The sequence below is a fragment of the Podarcis raffonei genome, chromosome 1, assembly GCF_027172205.1.
Source record: "Podarcis raffonei isolate rPodRaf1 chromosome 1, rPodRaf1.pri, whole genome shotgun sequence".
Lineage (NCBI taxonomy): Eukaryota > Metazoa > Chordata > Lepidosauria > Squamata > Lacertidae > Podarcis > Podarcis raffonei.
Window position 1 is genome coordinate 11001389 of NC_070602.1, and position 20124 is coordinate 11021512.

The 20124-nt window shown below is 46.9% G+C and overlaps 1 protein-coding gene across 1 annotated transcript in view; it reads left to right on the forward strand.

Moving 5' to 3' along the window:
• PPP1R36 (protein phosphatase 1 regulatory subunit 36) overlaps nucleotides 1-20124 on the forward strand; it is a 75569-nt gene that overhangs the window by 41222 nt on the left and 14223 nt on the right. The window contains exons 3-8 of the mRNA XM_053366272.1: nucleotides 2081-2145; nucleotides 3050-3145; nucleotides 4409-4527; nucleotides 8715-8781; nucleotides 10575-10673; nucleotides 12404-12544. Coding sequence (XP_053222247.1) covers nucleotides 2081-2145; nucleotides 3050-3145; nucleotides 4409-4527; nucleotides 8715-8781; nucleotides 10575-10673; nucleotides 12404-12544 — 587 coding nt within the window. The remainder of the gene's footprint in view (nucleotides 1-2080; nucleotides 2146-3049; nucleotides 3146-4408; nucleotides 4528-8714; nucleotides 8782-10574; nucleotides 10674-12403; nucleotides 12545-20124) is intronic.

Consider the following 20124-nt stretch of genomic DNA (forward strand, 5'->3'; position numbering starts at 1 on the left):
TGAAACCAGTCAGTGTGTCGGGCGGGCTATTTTAAAGGAAAGCCGCCTGCGACACGAAACGCGGGTGTCCTGTTCACACGTATCTGGGAAGGGGGTTCACAATTGGGATAATTTCTGAGGACGCCCTTTGGATAGAAAAAGAGAGCCAAAAGCCACCACACGGACAGACAAAAAAAGGGGAAGGCCTGCTGCGTTGCATGATGGGACTTGTAGTCTTCAGGCGGGAGAGCCGACCCTTCTATTCAAGATGGAAAGAGAGACAGAGAGCTGTTGCCAGGATACTCTGTCAGTAAACAAAGTGTCGCCATGTCTCAGCTACAGTTCCTGGAGTTGCCCAAGGGACATATAGTGCCTGTAAGTAACTTTGCATTCCTGGATGTGTCTAGTGACTGTGGAACTTCTTGGGGGTGAGGTGGGGTTTGCAGATATTACTTTTTTTCTTTTTTTAAAAAAAGCCCAAGGTAGGATATGACCAGGTTGGGTCTTGCACCCAGTGCTGGATTTACGTATAAGCTAAACAAGCTATAGCTTAGGGCCCCGCTCTCTTGGGGGTCCCCCAAAAAAATTAAAGGGAAAAAAACCTGGATGTACATTTCCAAAATATAAGATAAAAGACAAATACAATAAAACTTATATACAGCAACAGTGTTTTTGCATTATTAAGTTTGTTATGAATTAAAAAATCATTTTAAGTTAGAGTTTAATAATTATTTCACCATTAATATACTTCTTCTTAATTGTATTTCAGTTCAACAATTACTTGGATAAAATACATATTTTGTTATGTGCAAATGGCTTTAGATACCTATCAGGTCCACAAATTACCATATAGCATATATTCAACATAAAAAACAGTGACAATTTGTTGTTGGCAAAGGACAGCTGGACATATAAAGGGCCCCATTATCTTCAGTAACTAAGGGCCTCCTCAAACCTAAATCTGGCCCTGCTTGCACCTTTCATAGCTGGATCGTCGTGCAATCTTCACCTGTCAAAATCCCCTCTTCAAACCCAAATATTAGAGGCGCCCACTCTTGTATCCACAATTCAGGAGCAGTTTTCAGTTTGTGGGTGTTGACATGCTTCGTTTATTTACCTATTACGTTTCTACCCCACCTTTCTAGCAAAAGCCCCCAATAGGGCCTACATTGGGCCCCCACCCTCCGCCCCTCATTTTACCCTCTCAACAACCCTGTGAGGCTGAGATACCATGATGAGCTCCAAGATCACCCAGTGAACTCCATGGCTGAGTGGAGATTTGAACCCTGGTCTCCCAGGTCCCAGGCAGACACTTTAACCACTGCACTATGTTGGCTGTCTAACCTTTTGTGAATTAAATCTTACTTGAGGAATACAACTGGCTTGCATTATTATTATTATTATTATTATTATTATTAATTTGTGTATCTCGCCCAACTGACTGGGTTGTCCCAACCACTCTGGGCAGCTTCCAACATAATAAAACTTCAAACATTAAAAACTTCCTGATACAGGACTGCCTTCAGATGTCTCCTAAAAGCTGTATAATTATTTATCTCATTGACATCTGATGGGAGGGCACCCCACAGGTCGGACAACACTATATGTGTTCATATATATTTATTCCGCCTTCCATCCCTATCCATAGTGTTTCTGATGGGCACAAACTTGAAACGACCAGTCGGCATCGGTTGTTGCTGTTTTTAAATAGGCAGTTGGAAATATTCAGTCAATGCCTTGATTATTATGATTAGGATTATTAGATGGACCACTGGCCTTTATATACACCGGTGGCCAATATTGTGAAAGCCTTTAGGAAAAGTTGTCTTTCTAAGGCTTGGTGGCTCACGACATCAGTCTTTTTTTTTAGAATAATACCATGAAATAATATCCCTGGAGGTTGCTTGATAATGTCCCAGTGGCTGTTCCAGCCCTGGTTTTGGGTGTACATTGAATCGCCATTCTTTAGAAGCACATGGCATTGGGCTTATCGGTCAGGCCTATGAACTCGCTGGATTTCTGGAACTGAAAATCGAACATGAAAATGATGAAATGGTTTACATTAACTCCTTGATACATGTGTATTCCAAAACGTTTGCAGTTCACGAAAGTTAACCCTGGCTTGTGGTACTGGAAAGATGACAGCCGAAGTCTTGAATTTGCATGGTAAGGATTCAGTGCCCCTTTCTGTCTGACTTTGTTGCGTTTCTGTTTGTGGTTATCGTGATTTCGTATCACTTGCCAGTGAGCTAGTTTATGAAGCGCCTGGCCTTGCAGCATGATTTCCTCCCCTCCATGCACAGTCCATTAAAATCAATAAAACCAATGGAATCTACGACATTTCCAACAATAGCAGATCATAATCAGCAGGATGAAACCAATACATTTTAGTAAATAGAATCCTTGTTTTCCAAAAGCATGGAGGAACCGAAATGTTTTTTCTTTGCCTCTGAATGGAGGCAAATGTCAGGTCTGATAGAACTCTTGGCAGCGATGGGAGGTAAGAAGAGGTATTCCACAGTAAACAAAGTGACAACTGAAAAGAGCCTGAGTTTACAGGATGCTGCTCTTTCCAGCTGTGAAAGCATCTAGTAGTATGCCTCATCTCTCCCTAAGTGCAATTGGTCCAAACATACCCATTCCTTCAATCTCTGCAAGAATAAAAATGAAAACATCTCTGTAATTTTGAAGCAGAAGATACCCCACGCTGATTGGTTGAGCATGCTGTGATGTCATAAAGAACCACCTGTCCAATCCCTGAACCTGTTTCCCCCTCGCCTTCGGTATTCATTTTTTTGGGGGGTGGGATTATTAAGGATGGAAGATGAACAGATCAACTCAGAAATGTTGTGGATGGTGGGGCTTTGGAAAATTAAAAAAACCAAGTATCCCAGCTGAATTATAGTGGGCAGGGGCAAGATTGCATCCTGAACTGGCATTGGACTTGCTGCCATTCCTCTCAGCTGGGCTCACTCTGTGGTTGAGAGATGCATGGTGAGCTCTCTTTCCTGTGTAGTTGTATGAATTGCCACTGCCATTACCGAAAACTCCCCTCTGTTTGGTATTGCAGTGCTCAGCCTAAGGAGGAAGATAAGGAAGTGGAGAAGAAGTCAAAGAAAGGGAAAACCATCCACTTCCAAGAGACGGCCACAAAAACGCCAGACAGGTGACCCAGTTTAAAAATCAGCAGAGCTTGAAATGCCCTGACTATAGTCTGTGGTCCTGGCAAGGATGTAAGAAGTCCTAGATTCAAATCCCACGCAAATCCTGTATTTGGGGAAGGGAAGGGGAAGAGACTGAACGTACCTTTGGGGATGGAACATAGCTCAATGAAGAAGGCCCTAGGTTTGATCCCCAGCAAAGACCAAGGCCTGAGATCCTGGAGAGCTGCTGCCAGCCAAGGTAGGCAGTATTGGGATAGATGGAGAAATGGTCTGAGCCTGACCTGGATGGTAAGGGAATCCCACCAATTTATTTATTTTTTAAAAATAAAATGATTGGTTTTAAAAAGTTCTCCTTTGTGACTCTTGAGACAGGAGTTCCAATTCATTCTAGGTAGAGTGAGATGGCCTGCCTCAAGTGCACCATTAAAGGTCAATTATTTGGTCTATTATTATATTGTTGCCATTGCCACGAAGGTTGCCATTCGGATTTTGTGCCCCAATGTCATGGGCCACCTCTGTGCCTGCTTAGCTGCAAACATGTTTGGGCAAGCTGCTTGTTTGCCCCCACTTCCCTGTCTGTAAAATGGGAACAATAGCAACACAACATCGCAGGCCTGCTTTTTTGCTGATGTGTACACCATACATACATCTGATGTATCTACCCTCCCCTCTTCTGCACCTGCATCCCATAATGCCTTAACTACAATTGATCATTTGAGGATCCACACCCTCAAATATGAGAAAGAACGGGTCCACAGGCCATCTGCATTGGTAGGATGGGAAGACGGCTGCACAAACTGGGCCATTTTCATCACTGCGTCTTGCAAAGAGTTTCCCCTCCAGGTCACATCCACACCATACATTCAAAGCCCTCTTATGCTACTTCAATCAGTCCTGGTTTCCCCCAAATAATTCTGGGAACTGTAGTTGCTAGGAATCTCCTCTTGGAACTACAGTTCCCAACACCCTCAAACTACAGTTCCCAGGATTCTTGGGGGAGGGAGCTATGGCTGTTAAAGTGGTATGACAGTGCTTTAAATGTGTGTTGTGGATGTCCTAAGTGCCGCCCCTTTGTGGATATTAAAGGCTCGAGAGACCAATAAGGAAGCTTCATGTGCCCATAGAAGGCTGAATTTTGCCTTTGTTTTCAACGTAATCAAGGTTACCTGGAAAGAGAACATGCCAGAGTTTAGCTCCAGAGTTGCCTTGGCATGTGTCCAATTAAATGAAATGCAAGTCCTACCCACCCTCCATTTTATCTGCAGACCGGATCCTGTTTTTTTCCGAGATATCTTTGCCGAACGGAGAAGTATCCAAGAAGATAAGTCGCCCCGGCTGTTGAAGCGATTGCAAAAGGAACTGATTTCTCTAGAAGACGTTAAGTGTAAGTGTGGGTGCTGAATTGCCAAGTTAGTTGCAGCTTATTGATCTTCTCCGGCATCCTTGAGATTGTTCCAAGGACTGCTGATTTCAGTGTTATCCCGAGAAAACAGCACTTGTTTACTTGGCCTAAATGGCTTGTGTCCAGCATACCTAAGAATCATAAAAATCAAAGAAATAGCTTCTTTGTCCCAGCTGTGGGAGCCAAGAGCACCGTCCACCTTAACAGTCTTGCACAGAATCAGCAACGGCAGTCCTATGCGCTATAGACCAAACAGGGAGTGGGTGTTTTGCAGAAAGGCTCCAGTCATGGAAATAACTTGAGTCATGCAAGATTTCCAGTCCATATGGAGCAGGGGAAGGCAGAAAGGCAACCTCCTTTTCTATATCGCATCATGGTGCCAGTCTCTTCTTTCATAATGGCATCTTCATAGCATTGGTTACAACATTTTACTATCTCGGATTTCACAAATGGGATTCATTATGGTTTTTGCCCAACACACGCAGGTGTGGCCGAGGGTTTGACAAATGTTTCTTAATGGACTGGTGAGTGGCAGTGTTTCACTTGGTAGTCTGGAAATCTCTCTGTTTCTCTGTCCTGCCATTGGGATGTGATGTGAATCGGAGCCTATGGGAAGGGCAGGGAAGGTGCAGTAAGCCTGAATCTCGGGAGACTCAGACAAAGAGCACTGCATTTTGCTGTATTGGAAACAATAGGGGACTGAGCTGGAGGGGACATTTATTACTGTATTTTTCGCTCTATAAGATGCACCAGACCACAAGACGCACCTAGTTTTTGGAGGAGGAAAACAAGAAAAAAAATATTCTGAATCTCAGAAGCCAGAACAGCAAGAGGGATCGCTGCGCAGTGAAAGCAGCAATCCCTCTTGCTGTTCTGGCTTCTGTGATAGCTGCGCAGCCTGCATTCGCTCCATAAGACGCACACACATTTCCCCTTACTTTTTAAGAGGGGAAAAGTGAGTCTTATAGAGCAAAAAATACGGTAACTAGGGTTACCATACGCCTGGGGTGGAAATCGCGAAAATGCCCAGGAATATCTGAACGTATGGCAATCTATTTCGGCAGTGTCGTTTCTGGCGAATAAAGCTCAACAACTCTGCCCAAAAAATGCTCAACAACTTTTCTGTCCGAATTTTCACTGTTTGAAACATGGTGGCAACCCTGATTAAAACATGCATGTCCCACCTTTCTTCCAGAAGCTGAAGGTAGCGTAGCACAACAGCAGCCTTGCAGGGTAGGTGAGGCTGAGAGAGAGACTGACTGGTTACCCAGTGTCTTTCATGGCTGAACAATTTGGTCCTGGCTCTCTCGGCTTTTACTCTTGACCCTTCAAACACTACACTACTCTGGCTTCGCCTGAAGGCATACATAGCTGCTTTTGTGTATTTGCAAACAAAGCAAGTATTACAAAGGCACTATTTCAGTGCACTTTTGTTTGACTAAAGCTGGTTAATGCTTGGGAAAGTGCAGAGCAGGTAATCACAATGAATGCAGCAGTGCACCTAAAGTCATTCTCATGTGCTGCAGGTATACGCCTGCCCAGAGCAGACTATTCGGAATGCAGGGAGAGGGAGATGGAAGTGAGCATGCATTTTCCCTCTCATCAGAAACTCCCTGCCTATCCTTCTCTCTGTTGTGTGGCCTTTCAGCTTCCTATGCCTGGCATGTAACCCCCCTTACGTTTCTTTATAAATAAGGCGTGGCATAAATCGCTAAATCAGTTGTAACAGTAATTTCTAAGCGCATTGTTTTCCTCTAGCACAGGGGTGTCAAATTCAAATTTATCGGGGGCCGCATCAGCAGTTTGGTCACCCTCAAAGGGCCGGTTGTATCTATAGGACTATGTAAAGGACATGTAAAGTGGAGGTTTCCTATGTAGAACGGCCGGTGCTGCTAGAGGGCAGACGTTCTCTGGCTTGTAGGCTGCCGCGCAAGCGCTGAAGGGGCGGCTTTCTTGTGTCAAAAAAAAAAAGCGAGAATAAAAGGTGAAGGCTGGTGGCCGGCGGCAGCTACACGGGCCACATGACGAGGTCTGGTGGGCCGGATTCGGCCCGCGGGCCTTGTGTTTGACACCCGTGCTCTAGCATTTTAATGGTATGGCCCTAGGAGGACTGCCTTGCATTTTTCCTTTGAAAAGTTGAGTCAGCTTCGAAAAACGTTGCAAAACCTTAAATTTGGACTGGGATTCTGGAAATCTTTCTGGACAGGAAAGGCTGTCCACGTATAGGTCAATCCACCGTAGACAAGTTGTCAAAATGTGCTAGAAGAAGCCGTGTTCTTACGGAGATAGAAAACCCTGTGTCTGGGTAATAGCACTTCAGAGTAAACTGCAGGTGGGAGCAAACATGATTTAATGTTCTGCCATACAAAAAAGAAGAAGAAACCCCTCCACACTCCATGTAGAAAAATAGATGATGAGGAGAAGGCTAGACTAGTACTCTGTGTGTGTGTTTTTAAGCACATTTCCCCTTCAAAGGATTATAGGCACTGTTGATACATTTCCCAGCAACCCTTAACACACTACTGTGCCCAGAATTATTTGAAGGTTGTGTCTGTGTGCTTTGGATGTGCTTCAAAGGCGTGATGTGCCTACAGCCATTAAGAACCAAAATAGATGTAATTTGTATTTTTACAAACATGTGCATTAAGTGCAAAAAAAAAAAAAAGCCCTAGTATTAATTTGGCCCCTTTCCCTGGCTTGGTAGATTTCTATATTCAGGGACTGCTTTTGTACAGAGGAGCTTTCAGTCAAGTGAGTCTCACCTGCATTCTAAAAGTGAACCACCCAGACGCATTTTTACCGCCTCCATGAAAACTAGACCTGGGCGACTTGCTTATTCCTCTTGGGTCACGCCTGATGCAGCTTTGATAAACCCCAAGCCTGCCACAATAGTGACGTGCATCCATCATCCCACACATCTCCTGGTGCATAGCTCAGTGGCAGAGTTTTTCAGGTACAATCCCTGGGATCACAGACAGAGCCCTACACCCAAACCGCACCCACTTCTGCGCTCTCTGGAAGGAGGCATGCTGTTATCTTAAGGTGAAACAAAGCAGGGCAAATAAAACCAATCCAAATTTAATGGGCTGTTTTCCTTACTCCTGTCTCAAGTTACACCAATCCCTTATAGGGCAGTCCTAAACATGTCTACTTGGAGATAAGTGAATTCCATGTGATTTGTTCTTAGTAAGCGTGTTTTAGGATTCCATGTGATTTGTTTAGGGAAGTTTTTAATATTTAATGCTGTACTGTTTTTAACACTTGATTGGGAGCTGCCCAGAGTGGCTGGGGAAACTCAGCCAGATGGGTGGGGTATAAATAATAAATAATTATTATTATTCCCTAACCCCTTGCATAGTTCCTTCTTTCTCTGCCCCTTTTCTTAAACTGGTTGTTGTTGGCATCTGTCTGTCTTGGGAGACAAAGGAGGAGTGCACCTTTGAGGGGTGAAGTCAAAATGTTGGAAAGTTACAGCTCCTGCTTTGGGTGTAGAAACCGATATGGGAGAGAGATGTTTTGTTGCAGCTGGGGCAGAGGGAGGCATCCGGTTGTTTCTTCTCTCTGCGCTTCTGCCAGTGGTCATTACTCCCCTGGTCACTGCTATGGATGCACAGCCCATCTGTCTGTCTCCAGGCATTGCAGTTGTCTGCAAGGGATTCCCACACGGCGGGGTTGATCTTACCACTCTTAATGTCACGTTTGCAGACATTTTTGTAACGCAGAGTTGGTCTGCCAACTGGCCTGGTGCCTGTAGCCAGCTCCGCTTAGAGCACATCCTTGGGGATCCTGCCATCTTCCATTCTGCCGACATGGCCAAGCCTAACGGTCAAAACAAATCAGAACTGGAAGCAAGTTCGGCGATTGTGATTTTCCATAAGTTCGACAAGGCCCGTAGAGACTTGGGTTCAAATCCTCCCAGATGTAAAGCTCACTGGGTGATTTGGGGACAGTAATTAATTTCTTCACAGCTTGGTTCACAGGGCTAGAAGGGGAAATAAAATAAGGTGGACCACCCTGAGCTCCGTGGAGGAAGTTTAGTTTAAAAATATAGGCAAACAAAGCTCGATTTATGTAAAAACCTTCTCTGAGATAGTTTGCAGACACTTTGCAGGGCTGGACGAGAATGCAATGCTACAGATTTTTAAAATTTTCATTTTGAATGTTTTCAGACGCTGCCCTGTTTCTGGCCCACGAAGACGATTCCTTTCGCATCCATTCTTTCTCTTTAGTTATGAGGTATGCCATTTGGTATTTGCATTTCACAGTGGGATGCTTTCACTTCATTTTTTTAAAAAGAAAAATATATTTTACGGCACCTTGTAAAAACCAAGTCAGATGTTAGCGGAGAGGTTGCCAAATCCTGTGTCATCAAGACCTGAATTCTGAAAGATATCTTTGGCATATATACAATTCTGTGAGAGGGGAAATGTCAGAAATCACAACCATCACATCCTCAGACAAGTACCCTTGCGGCTGCTTCTCGCTACACTTCCATTTGAAGTATGAAATGGGGCTGTTGCAGAAATCTTAGTCAATCATATGAGCAGACCTTGGGCAAGGGATTGTCCGGGTCAGCACCTGCAACAGGAGATTAATAAGGGATCTGGGTTAATATATGTGCTACTTTTAGCGTGGCAAAGCAGGGCTGGGGAACATCAGGCCTGGGGGCCAAATGTGGCCCTCCACGGCTTTCTGTGCGGCCCTTGAAACACTTGCCAGGCTACTTCTCAGTTGGTTAGAGTGTGGTGCTGATAATGTCAAGGTTGCAGGTCCGATCTCCATATGGAGCAGCTTCAGATTCCTGCATTGCAGGGGGTTGGACTAGATGACCCTCAGGGTCCCTTCTAGCTCTACAGTTCTAAGGTTTTATGATTCTCCTCTCCCCAGACCACACCTTTCACTGGCTCAATGTTTTTGCCTGCTTGGAATTGTTTGCATCCCACTCACCCCCGCTCCCACCAGCCTTCTTCCAAGGACCCCAGACCACAGGCATTATTCCCACCTCTTATTATTCACACATCTTCACAAAAACCCTGCGAGGTAGGTTATGCTAAGAGAGAATGGCCATCCCAAGATCACGCAGTAAGCTTTGTGGGTTAAGAGAGAGCCAGTGTGGTGGTGTGGTTAAGAGCGGTAGTCTCGTAATCTGGTGAACCGGGTTCGCGTCTCCGCTCCTCCACATGCAGCTGCTGGGTGACCTTGGGCTAGTCACACTTCTCTGAAGTCTCTCAGCCCCACTCACCTCACAGAGTGTTTGTTGTGGGGGAGGAAGGGAAAGGAGAATGTTAGCCGCTTTGAGACTCCTTCGGGTAGTGATAAAGCGGAATATCAAATCCAAACTCTTCTTCTTCTTCTTAAGTGGGAATGACGATGATTGGGAGGGCCAATTAATTATCCCTTATTCTAAAATCCCATTATGGTTAAGTGACCCTTTGGGTCTTCACACATAATAGGCTGCTGGGATAGCTCAGTTGGTAGAGCAGGAGACCTTTAATCTCAGGGTCAAGGGTTCGAGCGCCACGTTGGGCATGAACATTGGGTATCGTGAAGGGTAAAGGAAAAGGGACCCCTGACCATTAGGTCCAGTCGTGGCCGACTCTGGGGTTGCGGCGTTCGTCTTGCTTTATTGGCCGAGGGAGCCGGCGTACAGCTTCCGGGTCATGTGGCCAGCGTGACTAAGCTGCTTCTGGCAAACCAGAGCAGCGCACGGAAACGCCGTTCACCTTCCCACCGGAGTGGTACCTATTTATCTACTTGCACTTGGACGTGCTTTTAAACTGCTAGGTTGGCAGGAGCTGGGACCGAGCAATGGGAGCTCACTCTGTCGCGGGGATTCGAACCGCCAACCTTCTGATCAGCAAGTCCTAGGCTCTGTGGTTTAACCCACAGCTCCACCCGTGTCCCTATCGTGAAGGGTACCCAGGTGCCATTGCCCAGTGGACCGCATTTAGCAAAAGAAAACTGCTCCCTTGTGAATAAGTTTATATGGGTGACGTGGTGTTTTGCTCTGTTTTTAAAATCTGCTCTAGGTGCCGGCAGCTAGATGATTTTCTCATGGCTCTGCTGTACTATCTGAATTTTTATCTGGAAAAATTAGCCTTGGAGATGAAACCCAAATCTTTCATGGGGTGAGTAAAATCGCTTGGATGTGTGTCTTAAGCGGAGTCCCGTCATGTTTAGAAAGGGCTATTGCTCTATATATTCAGTGTCGGTGTGCTTTTCTTCAAGACCCAATTTGTGCTGGTTAGAAAGACCACAAGCCATGAGGCCTCAAGCCCAAGACCTTGAAGAGTTGCCAGTGCTCAAGTGACTAATGGATGAATAGTCTGAAGTTGGGAGTCCAAGACCATTTCCTGTGATTCTGCGGGACACTTGTCACATCCCAGGAGCTATTTGAGCCCCGTGTTCTTCAGTCTCCTCTGACTGGTTCCATCCTTCTTTCCTGGGTCGTTTCTGACTTTCTTCCTCCACAAGGAGACTTGAGTCAGTGCATCTCAGCATTTTCAGGTCAGCCCCACCTCTCCTGTTCTCCTTCATGGCTGCGTTTGAGGTCAGTTCTGCATTGGTGGTTGTGGCCTAAGACCAGCGGAAGCTGGGGTGGTGGGTGTTGCACAAACCGTTGAAAAGTGGACAGAACTCTCCCTTCTTTCTCCACAAATGCACCCAAACCTACTTTCACTAGTGCCTTGGCCTGGGTATCTCTACTCTGTTGCCCCTTGCGTGTTGGCAAGGAACACCAACCTTCTTGCTTCCTGGGGGTTTTCAGGAGAGTCCGCAACAGGCAAAAGCTATTTCCTGCATGGAGCTCAGCCATAATGATGTCGTCCATCCCACCCCACCCCCCTTGTAACAGACTATTAGGTTGCCTTTCAAAATATAAATACCTTCCAAAGACAGCTTACAGAGTACAGGTCAAACAAATGAGTCAACCCAACTTTTGTTTGAATTGGCAGCTGCCTTATGCCCCAACACCTACCTGTTTCGTTTTGTGTTGACCCAGGTGAGATCTTAAACTAGACCATTTAGATTAGATCACCACCAACGCTTCCTTAGGTGTTGGGACATGGTTCTATGAATGTGGTTCAACAACATCTGGATGGCCACAGAGGATCCCCAGCCTTGAGGGAGGCCAATAAGGTGTGGCCATCCAAGATGTTGTTGGATCACATTCATAGAATCATGAATTGGAAGGGACCTCAAGGGTCATCTAGCCCAGCCCCCTGCCATGCAGGAATCTCGGCTAAAGCATCCATGACAGGTGGTCATCCAACCTCTGCTTTAAAACCTCAAATGAAGAAGAGCCCACAACCTCCTGAGATAGACCGTCCCACTGGCATCAGAAAGTTCTTCCTGATGTTTAGTCGGAATCTCCTTCCTTGTAACTTGAAGCCACTGATTCAAGTCCTACCACCAGAGCAGGAGAAAACAAGCTTGCTCCATGATTCCCATCATCCCTGGCTATTGGGTCTGCTGGCCGAGTCTGATGGGTGCTGGAGACCAGCAACCTCTGGAGGAACACAGGTTAGCCACACCTGACCTACCTGGAGACATTCTAGCACACAACATCTTGGTCCTTCCTGCTCCTTATTTGCAATTACCCTACTGTTCTTTTGTATCACCTAATCTACTAATGATAGTCCAGGTATAGTGGATCTTGCTTGCCTGACCAGAGTCTTGCTAGGCAATCCCAGGGTGTGCCACTCCAGCCCTATGATTTAATGTTCTAATCTTTCTGTTGCTTTCTTTCATTTGGGTCAGAGTTCCCTGGTGCAGACATAGTGTTCTTGATCGTCTAACCATGAGTGGGAGAGTGCTCTGTGCAATGCTTTTTTTAATGACTTGCTTCTTTGTTAAACAGGAAGCCCAGTGCCCTGGAAAGGAAAGAGATGTGGGAGAACCAAATCAAGCTAGCAGTGACCAAAAAGCACCTGGCCGAGCTGTACTGCATCCTCATCCTCGGGCTGGGAATGTCCGATCAGCATCACATGGCTTGCGGGAAGTAAGGAAATGGCTGCGCCCAGGAAATGCTTTTCTGTAACGCCACCTGCTCTTCGCAGCAGATGTCTAGGGAATAAAACAGAAGAAGTAGGAACTTGGGTTTCTGAGTGGGTTGTCAAAACCCAATGCCCTTTGAGAGTCCTTTATGGAAACTGAAGGGGGATATGCCGCCTGATTCTTAGCGTTTTCACCAGGAAGCAAATCCCAGAGAGTTCAGTGGGGAAGGGTTGTAGCTCATCTGGAGAGCACCTGCTTTGCATGCAAAATGTCACCGGTTCAATTCCTGGCATGGGAAGGGCTCTTGTGAAATCCTGGAGAATAGCTGCCAATTAAAGTAGGACAGCTCCTGCCAACCCAGCAGTTCAAAAGCACATCAAAGTGCAAGTAGATAAATAGGTATCACTCCAGCGTTTCCGTGCGCTGCTCTGGGTTTTGCAAGAAATGGCTTAGTCATGCTGGCCACAAGACCTAGAAGCTGTCTGTGGACAAACACCAGCTCCCTTGGCCTATAGGGCAAGATGAGTGCTGCAACCCCAGAGTCGTCCGCGACTGGACTTAACTGTCAGGGGTACCTTTACCTTTACCTTAAAGTAGGACATGCTGATAGCTCAGTCGGGGTAGAGTTGTGGGTTCAGGTTGGGCGAAGGTTTTCTGCATTGCAGGGGACTGGACAAGGTGACCCTCATGGTCCCTTCCTACAATTCTACGATTCTGTAGTGTGGATGAGCCAATGGTCTAACTCAGTAGAAGGCTTGGCTTGTTTTCAAGTAAGCTTGCATAACTTCCAGGTAAACCTGCACTCAGGAAATCTGTGCAAGGGTACAGTCTTAAGCAAAAAATTATTGGTGCCGTAAGGTCCCAATGAACTTAGTGGGACAAACTCCAAAATAACATCAGTTAGGATCACAGGCTAAAATTATCATCATGTTTCCTTAGAAGTCACTAAAATCAGCAGTCATAGCCTCTGGGTGAATGTGTTCAGGATCTGGTAGCATGCAAATAGCTGTTGCAACTTAACAAAACTCATTACAATATTTGCTATCAGGTTTCTGTGATTAGGGCTACCACTGTCGGCTGCCTTATCACAATGCCTTGCCAGAGAGTTTTGGGCTTGGCAATGGTAGACTGCACAAATCTGGCAATGTGCATCTGTGGTAAGTAATTTTTAGGCACTCTTACTCTTCTGAATAGCTAGGAAATACGTGGAAGGGGGGGCCATGCCTTTATTCCCACGCTCCTAGCAAAGGATGATCCCTAGCTGCCGCTGGCAGTTTGAGTAATTTTGGAGAGAGATACCTGAGTCTTAGCATTTACCTTATTTTTCACTCTATAGGACACACTTTTTTCCCTCCAAAAATTAAGGGGAAATGTGCGTGCGTCCTATGGAGCGAATGCAGGCTCCTTGGCTGCAGGGTAAGCTCGGGGGCCAGTGGGAAGGCAGTGTGCCGCCTTTGCGCTGCTCCCCGACCTGGTCTTTGAGGCTTTTCCCCGAGGAGGGAGAAGGGACTGACTGGCTGTGTCAGTCTCTTCTCCCACCTCGTAGAAAAGCCAGCAGAAGCCGTGCGCTCCTTAAAGGGTGCACGGCTCCTGTGGGCTTTTGCAGGAGGTGCGGGAATTCCCCCACCTCCCGCAAAAGCACGCAAAAGCCGCACGCTCTATAAAGGGTGCGCGGCTTCTGCTGGCTTTTCTACGAGGTGGGGGAATTCCCCCACCTCGTAGAAAAGCCTGCAGGAGCTGCACACCCTTTAAAGAGTGCGCCGCTCTTGGGGGCTTTCCCCCGAGGAGGGACAAGGGACTGACTGGCTGCGTCAGTCCCTTCTCCCTACTGGTCGAAAAGCTCTCAGGAGCCGCGTGCAGCTCCTGTGGGCTTTTGCGGGAGATGGGGGAATTCCCCCACCTCCCGCAAAAGCAGGGAGAAGGTCTGGGAGAAGTGCACAGGCTGCGCACAGCCTGTCTGCTGCTCCCAGAGCTGTGGGGGGGGGAACCATATTTTCCCCCTTGATTTCCCCTCTGAAAACTAGGTGCGCCCTATGGTCAAGTGCGCCCTATGGAGCGAAAAATACGGTAGGTTGCTGGCTATTTCACCTGGAGATCTGATGTGTGAGCAGCGGACTTTCCTCCATCTCTGCTCAATGCGTACGTTCATAAAGAAGGGCAAATATTACATGACAGAAGTTCTGGCAATTTCTTCCAAAGGAAATGAAACTTGAGTAAGCTCTGTGCTTCTGGAACATTTCAACACGCAAAGAAGTGGGACGAATGTCACAGTATGAAGAAGGTCACCATGGGGAGGGGCAAGTACTTTTAAAAAAATTATTTTAAATCCTTGGGCCAAATCCCTTGCGGTGACTGCCACCTTACAAAGCCCATGAAAAAACAGCAGCCCCTATTTCCCAGCACTGCTTCCACTCCCATTAAGGTTGCCATCTCTGGGAAGAAAAACCAGTGTGGCCTGCTCTTGCGAGTTTAGCAGATATTTTCTACGCAGGACTCAGCAAACAAAGCTTTTCATTCTATGGAGACAAAGACAATCTCCTTCTGCTTGTTGCAGATTCAGCGTCTGTTAAAAGCCACGCAACAGAATTTTGTTCAGAAGGCAATAAGACAGCTCCCGAACCAAAGCCTACCAGTCTTACCAGTTGCTCTAGAGTAGGGGCATTCAGGCTTCAAGCTTGCTGGATCCATTTTGTAGGTTTTGTTTGCAAGAACCTGAACAAGGACCAGGTACAAAGGGCATGTGTTGACATCTCTCTTTCTCAAGAGACAATGGAGTGTCGGGAGGTGAAGTCAAACCACTTTGTTAGCAGCACCAAGTGACCTCCCCAGGGCACAAGCCTGGGCAGTGTGTCTGGAGATCCTGGGCTGCCCAGACGACAAGACACCACCCCTTCTCAGACTCGTTGATGCGGTCCAAAGGAAAGCAGAGCAAGACATTTGGCACCAGCTTGGCTGCAGGAGTCGCTGGAAGGTGCCATCCAATCGCCTTAGGCACTTCACTCTGGATTTGTGTAGGGTTTACTCCTGAAGACGTCCCACAAGGCAGCGGAGGTTCAGGACCAGAGTTTTCCTTCTCATAGATAGCTTACAGTTAAAATTAAGGAACAGGGTGCCTCTGAGCCAAGGGATTTGACCTGAGCTCATAGTTCTTTCCCCCCAAACCTGTTCCTGCTTAGCTTTGTTCATTTCTGCAGCCTGATTTAGGGTTTTAAGAGTTTTAAACAATTGGGAGTCTTGCAGCAAGCTACCCACCTATTTGCCTTCTGCTCAGGCGTGCTCTAGAGAGTTCCCCTTCTTAGGTTCTTTAGCCAATCTCTTCAGCTGGCCTCTGTTGCAGCTTGATCAGTAGGCGCTACCAGGTGGTCCTCTTGTGTTGTGAGAAGCTTAATCTGCTGGTTTCTGCTGCTAAAGGTTCAGGTACAAGTCAGGCTGATCCTTCACTGCCCCCAGGCAGCTAATAACACTAATGGTGGTGGAAAGAGGACTGGAGAGAAGGGCTGGTACTGGGGAGAAGAGATGGCATACTTGAGCCTTGGCCGCTTTGAATCACTCACTCTCACTGGCTTTCTTCCACTATGTGGCTTCGAAGGGCAAGAAAAAGCCCCAAACTCTTATAATAACATGCAAAGCACAGGTCCACCTTGGCAGGTCATTTCTTTGACGTGTTTATGAGTTGAGTTTATTTCTCCTGCACCAGCTCGGGCATCCTTTCTTTGAGCTTTGTGATGGTGCAGAGCAAAAGAAACAAACAAACAGCGGCAGCTTTATTTCATATTGGTCACACTCCCCAAAGCTTGCATGGCTGTTTTGTTGTTGGCAGGAAGCTCATGCTCGGCGTTCAGAACCAAAGCCGCGTTTATTCAGCGCGAAAGTCCCCGCAGGGATTTGCCTTCCTGTTTAGCTGGACGTGACCTGCTGCGAGGGCCTGCCGGCCTGTGCTTTTTCAGAAAGCCCTTGAGACTGCTGGAACGGAGAGAGGAGAGGTTGTCTCGGCAGCTTTAGGAGAGCACCCTTAAAGACGCGCAGACTCACAGCCGGAAAGTGAAGGTTGTCGGGGAGCACATTGCCCAGGAATGAGCTTTTACTGATATGATTCCAGGGAGAAGCAGCAGGACTCAGCCAAACTAACTTGCAGGAAGAATTCCAGCGAGGCCTTAGCTGGGGTTAGCAGACTTGGCAGGAACACAGAGTCCCCGAGTACCATGTTTTACAATCTCTTCTGACTCAGTGTGTTCCTGTGCAATCAAGAGTTTTGTGCCCCCCCCCGTTCCCGTCCTAGGGTTAGGATTTGAGTGAGGCTTGGGCACTTGAACCTTGGAGGGCCTCATAGGGTAGAGCAGGCAGAGGCACATCTGCTGAGGTGCGTGGAGCAAGAAAATGCCCCAGAGCTCATTGAGGCATCTGGCTTGCAGCTGCTTGGGTCCATGAAAGGTTTGGGAAGGTTACAGACAACCTGTGCTGCCTCAGAGCATGCTGTGCACAGAGTGAAAACCAAGCAGACAGCGCTGGCTTCTGGGTCGTAGGAAGCTGCCTCAAAGGAGGTCCATTTGATCATCATGCCCACCTGTTATCTATTCTGACTGGCAGTGGCTCTCTGAGATCTCAATCCTTTCCACCTCACCTGCTACGATTAGACCCCTTTCAACTTGATATACCTGGGACTGAACCTGGGACCTTCTTCATGCAGAACACCTGCAACACCTGCTGCACCCTTGTGCTACGATCCCAGCAGCTGCTCAACCCTGCCAACCTCAGGCACCACCCATGATTTTTAAGGGTGCCTGCAATCCCTAAAAGCAGCTTGGCACCTTGGTATTATTTGTGTTCCCTCTCCCTGGGCCGCCTAGCCTGCCAAAGGACTCCCCTTGTGCGGGGAACAGGTACTCAACACCTCCACATTTCTTTCTTTCTTTCCCGCCTTGTGTTGAAGTGCCAAACCCGAAACAAGGGACACACTCTGACTCTGAGCTTTGTTTTCCTGCATGTGCATGCACTTTGCATTTTCAGGAAACTGTGTAAAAAAGAATTTATTTCAAAATAGTACAACGTGTATAGCCGGAAGGTTCTTTTTTTATTGTAAATAAAATCATCTTCTACCTCTTTTTCTATTTCTTTTCTTTCTTCTTTTATATTCTTTTGTATATTTATAATTTGTAATGTCTGAAATGTAATGTTTTATATTGTATGTATTTTAAGTTCTTTGTATAATAAAGGTTGAAATCAAAACAACAAACAAACAAACACAGACAGCGTCATGTCCCGGGTTCAGTTTGTTGCATCTGCAGCCAATTGATACGAGGCAGCTGGGCTGCCAACACACCTGAGACGCAGGAGAGCCGCTGCCTTCTGCTTCTGCAGCAGCAAAATCTGTGTGATCTTGGGCGGTGCCTTGCCACCCGCAGGTGCTGCACAGCTGCAGGTTCAGCAGCGTCCTGTCAGCCATCCTCGTCGCTTGCGGCACAGGGAGTTATTTTCCCTCTTCTTGTCGATTCGGCAGGCTAAGCCGCACCGACTCCGTGGTTAATTGTAGGCTGATACAGTCGGTGGCCCAGCCCAAAAATGCTGTGCATGCAAGAGTCAGCATGACAAAATTGTTCAGTGACCCAACCAGAAAGCCTGGCTCTGAATTGCAAACACACACACACACACACACACACACACTCCCCCTCCCGATTCAGCTGCAGGGATAGAGTGAAAATAAATACAGGGTGCCACCTTTGCATTCTGTACCTTAGATACTTGCATGTTGGGCAGAAATTCAGAGCTGGAGCTTCCCCCATCTTGAACAGGGCCCAGAAAACAACTGGCAGCCAGGAGGCTGAGAAAGGCTGCTTACCTGGTGGTTAATTTTTAAGGAATATTGAAGCCTTAGATTAGCAGTACCCGGAGGTCCAGCGGTCCGCCAACCCCGTGGCCAGAGGGGAAAAACAATTCCAGAGACTTCTTGGTCAGAGAAAAGAGATTTATTGCAAATCTGTGCACAGAGACAGTCAGCAGAATATAGTTTCTGAAATCTGACTGTGTTGTTACCATGTTCAGCAAGCATTTTTATACCTGAAAGCATTCACCCTCCTCCCATACCTCCCCCCCAATATTTGCTGGCTAAGGCTGCTAGCTAAGCACTTCCTCTGCTGGTTAAGCATTTTCTCTGCTCAGTAAGCACCCCCTCCCACCTTCTTGTACACGTGTCTTTCGCTAGCTAAGCATTCCCTTCGTATCTCTTCTTATCTTGCATTACTTAAAGCAGAAGCAAAGCAGGAAACATCTTGCTAGTGGTTTTTAGTTGACAGCAGTTTTTGGCTAGGCAGGAAACGACCTTCTGACCTGTAGCTAGCATCAGCAGTTTCAGATAGCTGGTTAGACAGGAAACGGTCTCCTGACCTGTCTGATTTAGGCTTTGCAAATAACTGCATTTTTGAGTTTGAGCTTGTGTAGCCATCCTAGCAGAGTGCCGGAATTTACTATGTGTAGATAATATTAATGATTAACCGTTCCCCTCTCCCTTCACTCCCTCCTCTTCTTCTGAACAACCTAATACTTAGGTTCGTTCTGGGGTATGGGCCTATACTCCCTCATCACAGCGATGACTGTGGGTCCTAGCTTCCGTGACAGGAGTCTTTGCATCATTTGCTGCAAGCATTGCAATAAGCAGGGGATACAGAGGCAAAGAAGCAAAAGGATTAATAGCGGTCCTGCTAATAATACTATAACATTCCTGAGCCAACTGCCATCAGGCAGCCAGGAATACAACCAACCCCATAGATCACCTCCTGTAGTTTTCTAGGACATATCTATTTTATTGCTGAAGGGCCCACTGATACTCGTGCTCTATCAGCTGCCTTGCTTTTTGGGAGGTTGTGTCCCACCTCTCTGAGGAGGAGCCTATTACCTTAACCAATTTTCCCACCTGTCCTTGTGGATGCTTAATACTCTCATGATTTCCTCCCAACACACTGTATCCGAAAGGGGCTTCTCCCTCTACATATATTAACATATACCCACAGGAATATATATATCCACCCTTGCAGAGGCCTGACACACGGAGTGACCATATCAAAGAGTTCTGGCCCCAATATCAAAAGTCCTGGCGGTGCCTCAGAATTTGCTGGAAAAAAGTCTCTACGTTGGGGACGCTGCCCGCGGGCGTCCCTCCCATCCACTTGTCCAGTCGTCTGGCGCTCTTCTGGAGATGGTTAGCTTCAGAGGATCATCAGGATTTGGTGTAACTGTCCAATCTAAAATAGCCTTCTTCACTTAAGTGTGGTGGACCCAAGGGGTGAGGTCAGCAACTTTAACAGCAGTGGGCCTGGGTCCACCTGTTAGAAAGAGAAAAAATCTCGGGAGAATTACTGCACATAATTATTAAACTGCACATTTTGACTAGCATGGGGGGGGGGTTATTGCAAAACTGAGTGGACAAAGGCTGGTCCATTGTCAGATCCTATTGACCTAGGTAGCCCATAGCGGGGAATGATCTCCCTAAGCAGGCACCTGGTTACTTCAAATGCCTTTTCAGTTCTGGTGGGCCAGGCTTCAACCCATCCTGTATACGTGCAGATCGCCACAAGCAGGTAGCGGTATAGT